The 18829-nt window shown below is 39.9% G+C and overlaps 1 protein-coding gene across 3 annotated transcripts in view; it reads left to right on the top strand.

Moving 5' to 3' along the window:
- Positions 1-13172, top strand: part of nectin1a (nectin cell adhesion molecule 1a) — a 19516-nt gene extending 6344 nt beyond the window's left edge. The window contains exons 1-10 of one of the 3 annotated variants that reach the window (XM_071205433.1): positions 3406-3708; positions 4820-5078; positions 6179-6296; positions 7469-7650; positions 7736-7853; positions 9372-9523; positions 9625-9757; positions 9840-9903; positions 11014-11055; positions 12014-12098. In XM_071205433.1, the coding sequence (XP_071061534.1) occupies positions 3451-3708; positions 4820-5078; positions 6179-6296; positions 7469-7650; positions 7736-7853; positions 9372-9523; positions 9625-9757; positions 9840-9903; positions 11014-11019 (1290 nt within the window). In that variant the 5' untranslated portion in view covers positions 3406-3450 and the 3' untranslated portion in view covers positions 11020-11055; positions 12014-12098. Of the gene's footprint in view, positions 1-3405; positions 3709-4819; positions 5079-6178; positions 6297-7468; positions 7651-7735; positions 7854-9371; positions 9524-9624; positions 9758-9839; positions 9904-11013; positions 11056-12013 lie in introns of those variants that run through there. The other 2 variants (XM_034098476.1, XM_071205432.1) reach the window with 2 other exon arrangements.
- Positions 13173-18829: the final 5657 nt, after the last annotated feature.

The raw sequence follows: 18829 nt of genomic DNA, 5'->3' as shown, positions 1-18829 counted from the left end.
TTAATTTTAATTCTTGTGATCTTGTGAGATGCTGATTTAATATCTCAAAGTTACCTATGAAGCCAGATAATCATTAACATTTCTCAAACGTTGTAGGTGGTTGCAAAGCCAACCTGCAGTTTGAATATCACAGGGTCTTATTCTTGTGAGAGATTTGTTGATTTCTGCTGGTTTATGGAAGGTTAAACTGAACTGTGGGAATCCATCTGTATTCTCGGTGTTTAGAGAGATTTGCGGGTTTGCAAAGAACTTAAGTCTCCTGTATTTCAAAGCTGATGGACTTTCCGTTTCCTCGCTAAGGCTCAGTCTGTGGTTGACCTTTATTCACCTCGTTTTTAAAGGATTTTGTTTGTCATCATGCCATTTCTAACATAGGGCTGAAGACTTCTTATTCACCCCTTAGCAGGTTATAGTCCAAAGGTCTCTTAAAATAAAGACGTGTTTTAGGGATCTGCCACACACAATTAAACTGTACACATAAAATTCAAGTTGTTCTCTCTATTAGGTTGAATCGATTATTAATGTAGAAATATGTCTGGGAAAAGAAACCCCAATTGTATATTGGTTCAGTTAAAAGTCTTGGAGTTCTGGACTAGTTGAGATGTAATAAAAGCATGAATGGCTTTTTGCAAATTCTTAGGTTTGCAAATATGTTGTAATTTGTATATACTGTACTGGAAAGAAACCGGTCTGCAGCAATGAATTCCCAGGATGCTCAAAATTTAAAGAGAGGTCTGTCTTTATGGCAAGATTTTTGACATCCGATTTAAAAATTATTTTACGTCAATTTTGAGAAATTGTGTGTACAGTTAAGGCAGCAGCTTTATTTAAGGTTTTATATATTTGTTCTGCAAAACATTTTTTTCAATCTGTTCTGATTTGTATTCTAGTCTAGGGATTCAGCGAGAGATATAGCAGCAGGTACACAGACAACAGGATGGGACCCATAATTGACCCCTGGGTCACGCCACACATTAAGCTTGGTCTAAGCCTATCAGGAGAGTGACGGCTGGTTGTACGGACAGATCTAATGGATTGTGACTGGGGAAACACGGGTTTATGGCGTTGTCAGGGCTTGTTACAAGTCATCCAAATTAAACAGAGTACTCCACCGATTTAGCATTTACTGTAGCTCTCCTATAGTATTGTAAGATTCATGATTAACGGTTTAAAAAAAAAAATTGATGCAGCAGAACCACAAACATATTTTACTTCTCTCTTTTTCAACACCTGGCAACTACATTACCCACAATGCAATCAGGCTAGTGCCGGTAAAGTCATTTAAACATGAATACGATTGTTTTAATGCCATTTTGCGAGCACTCTCAAACCTGTTGATGTAACAAATTGCGCACCATGATTAGAGTCAAGAGAACAAGAAAAAAACAATGGACAGATTGTATCCGTTAATTTCAGATTATATTAAACTACAGAGTTAGAGGTTTAAAATGTCAGAAAGAAAGAGGGTACTGACCCTTGTTCTGCTTGAGTTCAGTCCATGTCAATTCAAGTTCATAAAACATTTCCACAAAAAACATTATTTATATGTTACATAAATACATCATTACTTTTCTACTGGTATACTGTCTGCTAAAAAAGCTCTTCCACAGCTCTGACAAAAATATTGGGATGCCAAGATAATACTGTTGATAGGTTAAATCATTCCCTCTGGTTAACAGCCTGGAGTTAACAGCTGCCTTTGGGAAAAAGACAACATAAACACTAATGGACTGATCAATACTAATCAATACCCCTCCATTATTAATATAAGACTATTGAATTATGTGATGAACCCTGAACTATTGCCCCCTGTCTATATGTTGTTGCTTTATATACAATATGTCAAACATGGAAATCGCCCCTGGGTGTGGCATACACTGTTTAATTCAGTCTGTATTCACTTAGCATTATTTCCAGTTGTCTAATTTGAGAAAGTTGTAAGTAACCATCTGAAGAAACATTTTATTTTTCTGACTAAACCCAAGCTACGCTCTTACTACATACTTTCCATGACATTTGTGCCACTTCGTCACACATACATTACTCTTTATTTGCAACAGAGTGTTTTCCACCTTCTGTTGTGTGACTCTAACAAGAGGCCTACTTTAGTGTCATGAAGGGAGTCTTAGATCTAAGATTTGTTTTGCCAATTACTGCTTCTGTGTAATGGTTGTTCATATGAAAATTAATTATGAAGCCAAATAAATCTTGGGAGGAAGCTGACAGAGCTCACATGATCTTGGTGAAAAAACGGTGTATAGTGTTTATAACTTGCAAAACGTTTACTCTATTAGCCAGTATTATACAGGTTCCAAATTTAGTGATAAAAGGCTGCATTCAAAAGCAATATTTTTCATTTCAAATACATATATTGAGAATACTTTAATAGCTTTGATATACTTTAAAAACGTTCTAAACTATAATTTAACTGGCAGCAGTTTGAATGACGGATGCATATCCATGTGTTATACTGTATATATTATTTGGTGGCTGCAAAGCCTAGAGGGAGAGGGGTTTTAAATGGATTAACTATACAAAATAAAAGGATTACTTTATAAAAAAGACAGAAGTTACAAAGACATATTGAAGGCAAGACATTTTATATTTTAATCAGAGATTAATGACGATTTGTGTGTGTGTGTGTGTGTGTGTGTGTGTGTGTGTGTGTGTGTGTGTGTGTGTGTGTGTGTGTGTGTGTGTGTGTGTGCGTGCGTCTGTGTCTGTGTGTACACTGTATATTCATGTATGTATGAGAATGAGAGCATCCATTGTTCTGAGCTGTATTGTTCAGTATAATGTTGTTATTCATCCTGCATAGTGAAAAACAGTAGATGTATTCTTCATAACCTACTATTGGAATCATGATGTGAATTACAGTAAATCTGACAAACGCACGTGTTAAAGTGGGTGTTGATGCTCTGGATTTGTTAAAAAGGATCAGTAAGGCAGTGGTAACAGTAACCACAATCGTGCTTATTTATACCTCACTCTAATCCATGACCTCCGACCTCAACTCACCTCTCACGCTGCTGAAATGTAGTGTCTTTGACAGCTCAGCGCACTTTATCAGCTCAACCGTGCTGTGCTGACTGTGAACAGCTTAGAGAGTGCCAGTCTGATGCTGCCAACAAAATGTGCATTTGTGTGTGAAAGTATTTAAAAGACATATTCTGCTCATTTTCAGGTTCGAATTTGTATTTTGTGCCTCTACATGTTTACATGCTTTAATACAAAAAAGAGTTCTTTATTTTTCTCATACTGCCTGTGCTGCAGCACCTCCTTTCACCCTCTGTCTGAAACCAGAGCCCAGTCTGCTCTGATTGGTTAGCTGGCCGGCTCTGTTGTGATTGGTCAAACACGTACAATGTACAATGTACAATGTGTCACGTACAATGTGTTGGAGCCCAAGCCAAAAGCAGCTTGTGAGTTCAATAGTGACGTCACTATGTTATGAAAGTCCAATTGAGGCGTTTCAGGCAGGGGAGTGTGTTGGAGAGAAGCTCCCTCTGGAGGGAACTTTGGGGATTTGGCCTTTGCAGACCATTTACATGCACAAACACCTCTTTAAAAATGTATTTTTGTGTTTCTCCTCCAGGAATGAATGGCCAGAGTGTGCAAATGGATGATGGGAGGTGGGGGTATATTGGCTCAAAGGTGGATCTCCGCTGTCGGTTCATCAACAGCTCCCCGCCCGTCAAGATATCACAGGTACTCATTCGTGAACTTGTGGATTTCAGCATATTTTAGCCAATTAAATGTTTTCACGACCGGCAAAAGAACGCATTTCCCATTTTCCAGGAAATTGTTATAATTTCAGTTAGACCATAAAACTTAGGAAAGCCACTACTTCAGTCACCGCCTAACAGAGATGGAGTACTCGAGTCCCGGACTCGGACTCGAGTGCCGATTTTCGGGACTCGTGACTCGACTCGGACTCGCGCACCGATTGACGCGACTCGGACTTGGACTCGTGAATTCTCGCGCACGATGACTTGGACTCTGGAATTCTCGCGTACGATGACTTGGACTCGTGAATTTTTTCCCCCACGATGACTCGGACTCGACTTGAGCACGTTTTCTCTGGAGTCTGATGTCCTCTATCCTGGCGTGTGCACCAGCGAGGCGAGTTCACGTACTGGGCCCCGCTATTCCAGTCTAAAGATGTCTAGAGACACACCCTGCATCGTGCTGTATGCTGTGCTGTAGGCTTTCACACATTCTGCTTCCACATTGGAAAAGAGCAGCGCAAAATGCTCGTTATGTGGAAACAATATTGAAGAGAAGGCTCCGTAACACATTACTCTAAGGATCGAGTTCAGACATATAGGCTGTCTTGAACACTATCATCAGAGTAACGTGATCTAATCAATAAATAAAGATTCAGCCAATAACACGAAAGCACTGTAATGATGACTCGGACTCGACTTGGACACTCCTTGGGTGATTCGGACTTGGACTCGACTACGACTCTCCCTTGATGTCTCAGACTTGGACTCGGACTCGAAGAGTGGTGACTCGAGAGTGACTTGGACTCGTGAATTGGTGACTTGACTACAACACTGCCGCCTAAAAACAATACAAGCAAGTTTGAAATGTATCCAGTAATGCCATGAAGGAAAACCACTGGCTGCCTGTGTGGTAGAAAAACATTCTAAAGAAGGTGTGGTTTGCTTTTGAAATATGAGCAGTCCTTATGGACTTAAACCACTGCCTTCTCAATAATACATAACTAATGTTACTGTTGAATTTGTCTGTGATTCATATCAGAGGTTGTCTTCACTTAAGGACTTCTTAATTTCTCCGATCCTTCTTCCTCAAGGTAACGTGGCAGAAGCTGGTGAATGGCACGAAGCAGAACGTGGCCATCGCCAACCCCTCGCTGGGCGTGTCCGTGGCCCCGCCCTTCAGGGACCGAGTCACATTCAAGAATGGAGCAGTGAGGAGGCGGACTCCGTCTCTGGAAGACACCACCATCACCTTCTCCACGCTCCGCCTCTCCGACGAGTCCTCCTACATCTGTGAATACACCACGTTCCCTGCAGGAAACAGAGAAAACACAGTAAACCTCACTGTGTACGGTAAGAGGAGCTGATCCCACAGTGAGATACAGGTAGACCGTTAATCTCAGATATATCTGATGGGTGTTTAATGTGAATGCACATAATACAAATCACCATTTGAAATCTTTTTCAATTTCAAACTGTACTGATACAGTTTAAGACCAGTTTTAGAGGTGTTTGTAGGCTAGGTTTGTAGGACCAGCAGTTTCCACTTGATTTCAGTCTTAATGCTAAATTAATATTACCATGGACTAGATGCAGATTCATATCAAGCATTGCGCGTGACATCTTTTCCTAAATGTCTATCCCTAAGGCATTGAAACATAAAGTATCCCTCGTTGATTTAGACATTTTTTATTTTAAATAACTATTTTAGGATATATATTTGTTATATAAATATGCAGTTTTCTAATGCAGAAATCATGATTTTTACGTTATTCCATTCCATTATTTTCATGGATTTTCAAAACTCCTTTGTAGTGTGCAAATGGATTTTGTAAAATAGATTATGTTAACAAATGATTAATATATGTCTATCTGTCAAATCCAGCACTGTACATATAATATGTGTCTATAGACTATACATCTGTAGGCCGTCTCACCGTGACACCCTCACATCATCGAAAACATACATTTCAGTAATTATCAAACAGACCTTGCCTTATTATACTGACCACATATCGGGAATTTAAATGTTCCAAAAAACAATTCAAACTCAAGAAAGTCGCAGATTACCAGTGTTTAGACTGTCTCAAAACACACATGATTGATGGCCACCTAAAGGCACCGAGATGCAATGCAGTATGCAGTTGAGTAAATAAGCTCACGTTTCATAGACTTTAACACTTGCTATTCTAGTATACATCTGGGCATTCCTGCGACGACCTGCGTACACAAAATGTAGATACTACCAAATGCAGGAACACACCACATACGTAATTTGACATTTGTATGAATAGAACATTAGTCTGCGTTTCCAAACAACGTCAACGTTAAAGCTTTTATCTGTCAGGCCATTCAATATGCTGTTGTGAGATAAACTTAATTCTCATTCATTTTATTAAAAATATTCTCATGCTACGTTAACTTAATGCTTGTGTTTATTTTACTTCCCTCAGTTCGCCCAACTACTCAGATTAGTCTGTCAACGCCGACGCTGGTGGCTCGTTCCTCCAATCTAAAAACACCAGTGGCCACCTGCACCTGTGCCAACGGAAAACCAGCCGGTACCATCAGGTGTGTGTGTGTGTGTGTGTGGACGGTGTGTGTGTGTTTATATACACTTAAAAGTATTATCACTGAGCTTGTGTGGTGACACCTGTAAGGGAAACTTCTGCAGCAATGGAGAGTCAGGACTCAGAGAGACACAGGAGAGTTGGAACTTTGATGTCAAACACTGGTAGTTTATTACAAGTCAACGGCCGGAGAATTCATATCACAAGTCACAGCAGCAAAAGGTTCTGACTGCACGGGTGGGTTGTCATGTCAATTCTGATCAGCCTCGCATCTTGGTAGACCTTTTAACTAGTTTACAGAGAGTCAAATCCACATATTGGGGATGGGCGTAAACATCTGCAGACACAGGAGATGTCTCTCACATCTGTGGAGCTTAGCGTAAACCCCCTATGTCCGCTAGGTCAAACCATACAACTTATAGTATCAACATACGACTGCATTATCATATTCCTTACGGAAGATAAGGAGCAGGGCTGATCGTAAATGTCAACACACAGAAAATGTTAAATATTTTAGGAGTAAGGGAAAATTATTCTTTGACACTTAGGAATAAGGAAGAAATATTCTCTAACAACACCTCTAGCTGTTTAAAGGTCCCCTATTATATTGTTTTTCTTCAATATATTATAGTTCTCAGATATATATACAAAACATGTCTCTGAAGTGTTTGGCTCTAAATACCAAACAGATAATTGTAGCATCCCATAATCCCCTCTGTTTCAGCCCTGTTTCAAATGTGCTGATTCTCTGTCTGTTACTTTAGATGAAAATAAGGAGCCCCTCCCCACGCCCCTCTGAGAGATATTTGGTTAAAAAGAACTCAATGGTGCTCTAGGAGGAGATTCAGGTGATAAGGTGGGGGGGTGTTACCTTGGTTGGTGATTGGCTAATGGTTACACAAGCCAAAAACTCGTTATGACATCATAAAGTGGCCAAAATCTGATCAGCTCATTTTCAGACAGGTTGTTATATAAATGGATCAGGACAAAAAGAAAGCGAATATTTTTTGTCCTGAAACTTTCAGAATCTCTTTACACAGAGGGGACACATGTTTATGTATAAAAGACATAAAAAGTGGATTTTGCATAATAGGTGACCTTTAAATCCAACTTAACTACAAATTATCGATGTATCTCTGTGTCGTGACCCTGATTCCTTATTAATGTGAGCAGATGGGAGACTAGGGTGCCGGGGGAAGCGACCAACCGGGAGTACAGGAACTCCGACGGGACGTTTACTGTTCAGAGTGAATATGTTTTGGTGCCCAGCAAAGACACACACAAGGAGATGCTCACCTGCGTCACCTCCTACAACGATGAGGTCTTCACTGACAGTGTCACCCTCGATATTCAGTGTAAGTGTTTTACACACATAACAATAAGCTCCGGTCAAATATCAACACAATTACAATATCATTTTCTGTTATTTGTTCGTACCAGATGAGCCAGATGTTGTGGTGGATGGGTACGATGGAAACTGGTACCTGAACCGAGAGAACGTCCAGCTGAGCTGCCAAGCCGATGCCAACCCGACCGTCTCTCTGTATCAGTGGAGACTGTGAGTACAGCTGTTTGTGTTTCACTATGAATTACTGTCAAAGCTAAAATGCTCTATCACAATGTATCATGGAGGCTGTGTTGTGTCTGTGAATTGATGTTCACTGAAAATGGGTCAGAAAATATAAATATATATGAATCATATTGGAGAGTACTTTCTTCCCTGAGACTTTGTGTTATACTTCCGATGATAACATGTTTTCCTTAACTGTCAACAAGTATACAGGTGAACCAGGGGGGTATACTGCGAAGCAGGATTTTCGCTTAGCCGGCTAAATTCAGGGAAAACTCCGGCTTTCCGGTCATCCGAAGCTGGTTCTCTTTTTAGCAGGCTAGATCTCCATGATAATATATGCTAAGCAGCTAACCTGGTCGGGACCAGGTTAGGTTGCAGGCTAAGAGCTCAACTCAGTGAAAGCACCGCCTGCTGACCAATCAGAGTTCAGTGTGCGGAGTTTAAAGCGATCAAGTCATATTACAGGAGAAAGGAAATACAGAAAAACTGCCGTCGCAGGAAAGACGGCCGGCAAAAACCACCGACTGTGTGAACGGGAACATTAATAGAATATCACCTCCCATCTTCAGAGCAATCTGACTATTATAACATTAGCGTTAAGAAAGCTTACTTAAATATCGGCCACAACATAAGTAACCGGATCAGAGTACATTAAGTACAGTCCGCGGCATATCACTTCATAATGTATCATATATCTCCTTTTCTGAGTCAGCTGAGCCGTATCTGGCCGTGCAACACTCACAGTGTCACATACTGTATGCAGAAGTATTATTTTAAGCAACACATAAGTTGACGAAACACTCGAGACAAATATAATTGAAGTCAGATCGTGTTTTAGACGGGCAGTGATATCATAAACCTGTTAATGTACGCATTCAAACACTTTTTCTTTTACCAGCTGTATTCACCTTGCAGGTGCAGCTATGTGGCTTTTATCCTGGATAAAGTGTTTAAGTCATGGATGTTTAAAGTTTAACTTCTTCATTTTTGACTAGTATTAAAGTTCACTTTTCATTCAGGAAGTATGACGCTGCGCTGTCAGTGCGCTTCTCCATGTTTGTGATTGGTCGAATGCTCCAGATACCACCCCTTTCATGTGAACGCGCACCTAACTAGATAGGACACGGCTGGCTTGAGCGATCCACTTGATAACCAGCGTCGTAGGACAGTTTAGCGAGAGCGCGTATGTTTTGGATTAGGCCAACCGGCTAACTCAAACATATCCAGGTTAGGTTGAACCAGGTTCGCAGTATAGGCCCCAGGTCTTCAGTTGTACTATGTGGTTGTTGTCTGCTTCTGTTTTGTTAATTCTCTCTTGTTGTAATGGGATACATATATTGAAGTTCCACAATGCAATTAGCAAACAAAGCTCAAAACATTTAAGGCCACTGCATCTTTAAATGAAAGAACTCAGTGGATATAAAATATTGATGGAAGATACTCTAAGATGAATAACTTGTGTGCACTTCTTGTTGACGTTTACATTTCTTGTATTTTCTGCAGGGTTAATGGCTCCATACCGAGCAATGCTGAGATCCGAGACAACGTCCTGACCCTGAAGGGGCCGATCACATACGACCTGCAGGGCACCTACGTGTGTGACGCAACCAACAGCATCGGGACCCGATCAGGCTCTGTGGAAGTCAGCATTATAGGTACGTTAATCCTGAGTCTGGATTCATTTCATAGCCCCAACGCCTCTGTGAACAAAGGAACATGTTTGCTGGAATGTTTTATAACGTATGTTTCATTTTAGAAAAGCCTTTACCGCAGATAGCAACGGGTGATGTCATCAGCGTAGTCGCCTTATTGCTGGCTGCTGGAGTGCTTATGGGCATTACTATCACAGTGCTGGTGCTCAAAATCAGAAGTAAAAAAGGCAGCTCCTCGTAAGGAAACACTCCCTTTTTTGTCCCAACATCTATCCTCTATTATGTTCTTCATCTTCTAACTTTTATTCTCTTTGTTCAGAAATGACTCTCCGTCCACAAAACTTTCCCAGACGATAAGGAAAAGACCAGCAGACGACATCCAGGTAACCACGTGTTGTGTTTGTAATTTACATATCACATGTTCAGACGAGCCAGTGATCCTAAATCCAGATTGAATTTTCACCACATATCGTAAAATTGTAGTGGTATTTATTCAGCCAATCATTGCAGTTCTAAAAGTAAATCGCAATTGTAGAATAAGTTAACGATTAAATGAATGCTATCACCGACATGCTGAGGCTGTCTAAGTAGTACAGTCATTTGTAGCTCATAATAATAATAATACAGAATGCGACTACTACAGAAAAATCATATTTATGGTTCTTTCTCACATATGATTTAATTTGTTCCTCATGCTATTGTGTGTTTATATTTTAGTTCACTTTCACTCACAACCAATCACTGTAGACATAAAAAAAACACGGTAAAGGGAGCAAAAAAGTAACTTTTAGGGCCATTTACCGTTACGCCCAGTGAAAAGACAAGAGCCTTTGTGAACACGGTCCCAGAGGATATATCTAAAATATAAACGTGTGAAATCACAAAGAATGGACTCCGGAAACTAGCCATAAGGTTTTGCAGCTGATAGCGATTATTCATTATTTAAGTTGCCTTTGTGCCAAGAAGGCAGTAGGCAGAACAAACGCAGAGAGAAATGCTTTTAGACTTTGAGCGACGAGGTGTAGAAGCAGGAGACAAATTAAAACCTGTCCGAGAGATTTGGGATTTAAACCTTTTCCATTAATACTCCGGGCGTGGTGTCCTTTAAAAATGAAAAACTGCTAACAACCTCAGTGTTACCGCGTGTTGCTGTTGCACTGATCTGTGTGAACTGGATTTAGGGCAATTAAGGTCATTTGCCTAAACAGAGGCTCATTTTATTACCCAAATATCTACATATTACGTCATTTAAAAAGGTGAAACTAGCACAGGGGCACCAACATATTTCCTATATGCTTGGAAACGCAGGTAGCGATGCATTTCAGTCTTTGCAGCTGCTTTTAAAATGGCACCTTTTGTTTTATCTGAAGTGTGTAGGTTAAATCTGTGCAAATCCGTTATTTTATTAATTAAGACTCCCTTCTGGTATTTTAACCATTTGTGTCTTGCTAACCTGTATAATAATATAATATTTTTTGCACATTTTTTTGTAGTTATGAAGAAAAAAAGGTGCAGAAGTCTGTACACTGACAAAGGTGATTAAATCATTCTTGGCTGACCACTGATTAGATGCGTGCTGCAAACATGTGAGGTCACCAAACTCTTTCAGGCTCTTTTCTCAGAAAACATTTCGACATGTCACAGCAGAAAAGGCAGTGCTAATAATAAAATGAATGATGGCTGAATTCCATTTAGCAGCTTCCTCTTTGAGGGTCCTGGTATTGTGCAGGCTGGCTCACCATCAGTCCTTTATGGGACACTTGAATAGACACCTTGAATGTTATCAACAACACCTGTGCTTTCCCTAGTATGGCATGTTAAGATGTCTGCTGTGAAAAAGGCCTTTTGTGTGTCAATAACAAAGGTGTAATTGAACTAGTCACTCATTTAAACAAAAACAACAACAGCCCAAGTAGATCTTCTGTCTCTCATTGACATTTACCTCTCTGATATCCCAATCATTATTTACAAAACATATTTGTGAAGTAAATATAGAGTTGTTTTGGAGTCATTTTTAATGATAATTGTAGCCATATTCTGTGTGTTTTTTGGAGATCAGCCCAGATGTGTGAAAATACACAGCACTCTTATTACACTATTGTTTATGTTGATATTAATTGAAGCTGTGTAATATGTTCATAATGTATAAGAAGGAATGTATTTAAGGGGTCTGTCATAACATCATTTATCACGACAAAATGTAAAATTAATTTGTTTTATTGGAGCTATTAAATCTAAGAAAAAATGTTATCCAATTTCAAACAATGCTGAACTCAAAGGGAATGGGCACTCCCATCTATTACACATTGCTCTGTAGCACTTGGTCAGGAAACTCTGATTATAGGATTTAAAGAATAAAATGATACGTGTTAAGTACAATTGAAAAACAGATAAGAAATACACATCTTAACTCGAACTGAGACAGGTAGATTCTTAGAAGAACATTTATAATGTGGATGTGAGTTTGAACAAATGTGTCTAATTTCTCCACAGCACGCAGGGCGGTTCTACGAAGAGCTTCCCAACACAGCAGACTATGTGAGCTACAGACTGGCCTGCAACAAGGAGGATTACCCAGAGCCCTACTCCCCTCCCATCAACCCTCCTCTCTCATTTCTCCCCCAGCACCCTTACCCTTCCTCACAACCAACCCCTGCCACCAGCAGCAGCGGCAACAGCACGCCAAAAAATACCTTCTCTCCACCTTCACACACCATGGCCATCTTTAAATACCCATCTGTACCGGGCATGTCTTCTCCTCCTCCGGGAGTGGCGGCGTACACTTTTCCCAAAGAGCAGTACGTCTGAACTGACGCTGGCACAGACTCAAACCTCTCAAAGTGAGCTCCAGATTAAACGACACAATTTAAACTCTAACCTTTCCAACGAGGAGGAACATTTGTTTAACCCTGGCAGTGTCCCTGCACTCAATCCCTCATTGTGGATGGCTCTGGAGGTCAAAAGACAATACATCTTTGTTTTTTGGACTTGGAATTCAGTTACATTTTGAAACTTTTCTTCCCTTTCGGTTGGTCTTTTATTGTGTTGTGTGTATTATGTGTTTTATTCATGAAAAAGGGAAGATTATTGAACCATGTTTCAGATGTGTAGGATAGAGGAAGGTCACGTTGAATAAGAGATGACTGTCATTTGTGTATATTGCATGGATGTATAACATTTGATTGGAAAATACTCTGAACTAATGAATAGGATTACCTTTTGATGTCCGATGTGGTTCACCCTTTATCCTCTCGATGGTATCATTTTCTGACTTAATCTCTTTATCCTGCGTTGTCTGCGTTATCCTTTTACTGAGGAACACCGGGCCTCAGGTTTGTATGATGTAATACTTTTATTGTGCTTGTATTTTGTATTATTTATGTTTTTCTTGGAAAGAAAAAAAATCTATAAACATTTTTATTTACTGAAAACATTTTGTGATATATGAAATTGATGTTTTTATTTGTGGTATCTGTACATTGTAGTATTCATTGACACTGGTTGTTGGATGAGCCTTGAATTTTTAGCATTTCAATAAAAATCATTATGTATACCTGTATCAATGTGACCTGTATCGCAGTGTAACTGTCATACATGTACAGCTGTTTCCCTCAGCTGTGAGGACAGTTTTATGGGGCCCATAATACATGCACAGCTGGTTCAGTCTTACTGCTGAATGAAAACATCTTTAAAGGGGCCCTATTATGCTTTTTGGGTTTTTATCTTTACTGTAGTGTGTTTTATAGGTTTTTTGTGCATCTAAATTATCTGCAAAGCACCACAACACCGCGCCCTCCTGCCTGAAACACCTCAATTGTAGTCCTTTGTTTATTTCCATAACATAGTTACATCACTATGTAACACATTCACTTCTATTGGCTGCAGGGTTTCCGTTAGCCAGTAATTACCGGTTTTTAGCTGGTAAAATGTAATAAAAACCGGTAAATTCAAAACCTGCCGGTCAAAATGTCCGCTAATAATTAGGGATGCTCCGATCGATCAGCCGCCAGTCATTATCGGCCGATATTCACTCTTAATAGTTTGATCTGTGCTCTCTATAAAGGCCGATCAGGAGAGCTGGATCTGATCGATATGGACATAAACGCAAGTGAAGTGTAACCGGACCCGAGAGAGATCAGATCAGCCGCTGCATAATCACCTGGCATAAGCCCACTGTTTAGCGCGCTGCATGAGAAACTGACGGGCTGTCAGGAGAGAGCGAGAGAGGGAGAGGGAGAGAGGGAGAGGGAGAGAGAGGATCCGTTTCTCCCGTGTTATTATTCAAAGTTAATGTAAACTTTTGAATAATGTACTTCATCTATTACAATTAGTTTGTTTGAATATAATAATGATGTTGTTTGTTGTTTGTGGAATCATTTATTGAAAAATGAATCTAAATTTTTCCATCTGTTACGATTATAAACTGAAGCGATAGAAAAATGACTCCAATTAACTGAGTTTTAAATATCAGCATATCCGGTCATAGTCCGGTAATTACCTGCTAACGGAAACTCTGCTACACAATTATTATTATCATTATTGAAACATGACCGGTAAGTTTCAAATTTGTCGGGTAAAATGAATTCTGTCCTGACATTTGACCGGCGAGAAAAAATCCTAGCGGAAACCCTGATTGGCTAGCGCTCCCACATATTGTACGTAGGCTAAGGGAAAATACATCTCTAAGTGGTTGACCAATCACAACAGAGCTGGCTAGCTAACCAATCAGAGCAGACTGGGCTCTGGTTTCAGACAGAGGGTGAAAAGAGGTGCTGCAGCACAGGCAGTATGAGAAAAATAAAGACCTTTTTGAATATAAGAGCCTGGAAACATGTCACAGTAGGTCAGTGGTTCTCAAACTTTTCCCGTCAGGCCCCCCTTTGGACAAAAAAAAAAAGTCGGGGCCCCCCCAACACAAATAGTCACGTAATGGGCCAACTAACATTTATTAAAATACATCAATATGAACGTGAGCATTCCTTTCAAAAAAAACAAAACATCACTTTGCTAGAACAGTGATAATAAAACAATGCTCCATAAGTCTGTGTGGTCAAAAAAAGAAATACAATTGTGCAATCCCTTTGCTAGAACAATAAGTGATAATACTTTGCCACTTTGCAATATGTGCAAAAAAATGAAAAGAAAGAAAATGCTGATATTTGGCAAAAAAGTGTGTCTTATCATTGTGGCTGCAATGAGCCTGTTCGGCACTGCACATTTCTTCACAACGGGGTTGCAGGCTCAGTGGCGGTGCCAGAGATTGTCTTTTGGGGGTGCTGTGGGGTAGCTTGATGTTTTACGGCATAAAGGAGTAAGCAGGGGTAAAGTGCTATTTTTATAAGTGGGGAGTGGAAGATTTTTTTTTTAAATATTGAAGTTAAAAGCATCAATCTGGTGCACTTTGAGAGCAACATTAAGAGATCTATGGATACATCTCTCAACACCCAGATGAAACACAACTGTAAACAGATTTTCTATTTCCTTATGGATATTTTACAAATCACTCCCCTTTTAAACTGTATTCTTGTTTTACTGTCATATAGTATTTCATACCTGTTTTTCATTTATTCTCTTATTTTTTTATAACTATAATGATCATATAAACGTGTGCCGCGGAGATAATTGTTTACATTAATCGTGAGCAAACCGTTGGAGACCCACTGAGATAACTAATCTCAGTGGGTAATCTAAACACTGAGAGACCTATTGACCTTCCATACTCAACATGTACATTACACACCTGTGTCCTACAGCGCCCTCATAGGTTTCTAAGTGTAAGTTCTGCCGGTCATATCAAATGTTCCTCCTGGTCTCTTGCGCCCCCCCTGTCATGCCTCTGCGCCCCCCACCCCCCACTTTGAGAAACACTGCAGTAGAGGAACAAAATACAGATGATCTTGAAAATGAGCAGAATATGTCCTCTTTTAAAACCCAAATATAAAGTACCTGCTCAATAAGCAGATGGACACAGTTAGTACAAATAGTGGAGCCTTTACCAGAGAGCCAGATATTTTCATCAGTTGGTGGAGACCAGAACAAATGAGAATGAATATTGAATTAAAATTCATCAGGTATACATGACAGAAATAAATATTGATTATGCACCTTAACTGCTGGACACATAGACAACTGTATGCACACTGTTAGCCATATCAACTTTATAAGAAGATAATATGTCAGGGTTTGGATTAAAGCTTCTTTGTGCTGCCCATAAGCCAATACGCAAATCAGCTCCTGCAGGTTTAAGAGTAAGTTGTATTAACTTCATTTGTATCCCTCTGGCATTAAAGTACACCCAACTGGCTTAAAACAATCGAGAGCATGTTTGTTTTGGGGATCAAAACTGGTATTATTTATATTTTCTGTCCCATGCTGCTCTGAGGCTAAAGCAGCTTTGTGTGCTGATGAAATCTCAGACAATAAATGCACAAATCTCCAGGCAACCGAGCAGCTAAAAACCCACAGTGCCCAGCTCTCATGGTGCGTTCACAGACTTTCCAGCCTTGATGTTCAGTTTAGCTTCAGCAGCAGCCAGCTCTGCATCCCCGAGCTTCCCTCTTTTCATATCCTTTCTCTTCAGCTAAATGTGGCACAGAAAGCTTCAAAGTCAAATTCTTAGGAGAGTATTGCCTCACCACCAGATGGCTGCGGCTGCCTCTGGAGCACAAGAAAGTTGCTTGTTATGTCTTAGTTTCACAAATTGCCTGCCTTTTTTTCTTCAGCAAACCAATCAGCATTACGCTAGCGCTCTCAAACAAGCAGTATATAAATTCATGTCTGACAACTCGTGCTATTTTACTGCTTTACAAGTAGGAAAATGTAAAAGTTGGTAACAATTAAGGATGTAAAAAATGTTAAGAAAGAAAAAAAAAAAACTGAAATTGCTAATTATTCAATTTGTTCTGTAAACAACGTTTTTTGTTTCAAAGTACATTTATACACACTGCCTTCTAGCACGGAAGAGCAATATATTTCTTATGTTTGTGTTATTTCACTTGATCGCAGTGTTCTTTTGATGCGGATTGATGAACTAAGACCTCATTGAAATGTGGCTGACTCAGTGTCGGTTTAGTTCCTGCTGCATTTCGGTCTCTGCCAAGTGAGTAAACTGATCTCTGTCCTTCATTCATTCATGACGCAAGTCTCACATTTCATGGCTCCACTTAACATTTCCTCCACCTCCTCTTTCATAAAACATCACTCAAATAAGGATTCTTTAAAACACTGAATACGAATATTTCTTTGTTTGTCGGTTAAGCATCTCATTATCTTCACATCTTTAAATGGCGGCCTGCAGCGTCGTGGCTGTCATTGTGAGGAAACACAGACCATCGCCGAGATGTCAGATTTCAAAATCTATTTTAATTCTTATCCAATCAATCGTTTTACTCTGCTCTTTCTTAAACTTGCACTAGAACAAACAAAGGGCAAAGGAAAATGTAAGACAGTATAAACGCTTTTTAATCTCTGCTGGCTGAAAAGATGATGTTAATATCTTAACAACAGATTGGTCAGCATTCATACTTTTGCAAAACTGCACCAGTATCAACGTGGTGAAAAACAAACATTTGCACACCATAAATATAAACAATTATATTTAAGTCCAGATCAACATGACAGCCTGTGTGGAGGAATGTTCATGTTAGGACCTTATTATTAGTTAATGTGCAGGTGCGTGCTTAAGTGCAATTGTGTGTGTGAAAGGCTAACCTGTCCACCCAAGTGTCTATAATAGATGAGCTCCGTATCACCGTGTTATTCTAACCCTGCAGGAGAAAGATAGAAGGATAGAGGGATAGAGAGAAAGACAAAATACATGAATAATTGAGCTCAAATCAGTTTAGTAACCCTCCGTGCCTTCCTACTCTCAGTCTGTTGAAGTCAGTGCCTGCAACGGGATTCTCCCAAAAACGTCAGGACCTGAGAGGAAAGGATGCGACCTTTAGCAGCCGAGGGAACCTGATAGTAGATGTTTAGGGTCTGAAAGCTTCACCTTTTTATCATCTCTGCTACATATTTGGCAATAAAGGGATTATTTGACTCAGGATCATCATGATACCATGGTGGCCCAACTGCTAGGGCTGGCCTTTTTGTTTCTACCTGCAAGCCTGGTGACCTCCACAACATATGGTAAGGACTTTCCAATATCTTTGAATTCATTTATACGTATGTGTTTGATACATATTCAAACAAATGAGAAGAACTGCTATTAAGACTAATACAACTGTACTGGAGTACAGCACAATATGCTTAATGTCCATATTTGATACTGTACTTTTTATAGAGGTATATCAAAACAGTAATAAATATATTGGCTACTTGTGAGCAAGGCTTTTAAAAAGTGGGAAGTTTCACAGTTGTAATCTAAAATGTGTGTGGTGAAAAAACTATAGCGACATTGTTTACATTTGCTCAAACTAATCTTTGTTCAGTCAGGTCTCGTCACATATTGGCTGACCTATACACTAACTGATACTGATACAATACCCTTATAGACACATATATTGGTGTTGACAATTAATCAATCAGGCTCTTACTCTGAGAAAATAGTGATGTCAAAAAGTTCACTGCAATGAAATTCAATTTGGAGATAATCGAGGAAGATAAGAGCATACAAAAAGAAAAGACGGTTGATCTATTGAATGTGGCTGGAAAATACTTTGACTAATCCGCCTACCTGTTTATGAACCCCTTATTGAACTATTACCGTGTAACTTAACGTGTAATCAATCCTGCAACTGAACACTCACAGGGCAAATGACACCCCCATCTCGTTTTCCTTCACACACACAGTCATGTTTCCATCACTTCAGAGGACATTACATTGACTTACATTCATTTCTTCCCTAACCATAACCGCTACTTGCCTGATCCTAAACCCAACCTTCATTTTGAACCTAACCTTAAACCAAGTCTCACCCTGATTTACGTCATAGGGACTTGCATTTTCTCCCCAAAAGAAAGCCGAGTCCTCACGGATAACGGCTTTAAGTCCCCACAACACGAGTTAAACACACTCAAAAACACATTTGTTTGCATGTCTGTGTATCCTGTTCTCCTACAGAGGTGAAGATTAACGAAAACTGGGAGGTTTTGTATCGGGATACCAGTGTGTATGGTGTTCTGGGCAAAGCGGTGATCCTTGAGTGCGGTACAACCTTACCTGACGTGTACATCTGGAGCTTCACAAAGCCCGGGACTGAAGCTATTAAAGCTGTGGTGTTGGATTTGGGGAAAGGGCCGAGGATCCAGAAGCTGGCTAAGACGCTGGGGCGGCTCTCCATCATCTCAAACAGTGCATCTGTGAGT

Source organism: Pseudochaenichthys georgianus, chromosome 14, assembly GCF_902827115.2.
Source record: "Pseudochaenichthys georgianus chromosome 14, fPseGeo1.2, whole genome shotgun sequence".
Taxonomy (NCBI): domain Eukaryota; kingdom Metazoa; phylum Chordata; class Actinopteri; order Perciformes; family Channichthyidae; genus Pseudochaenichthys; species Pseudochaenichthys georgianus.
This window is presented reverse-complemented; position numbering and strand designations above follow the sequence as displayed.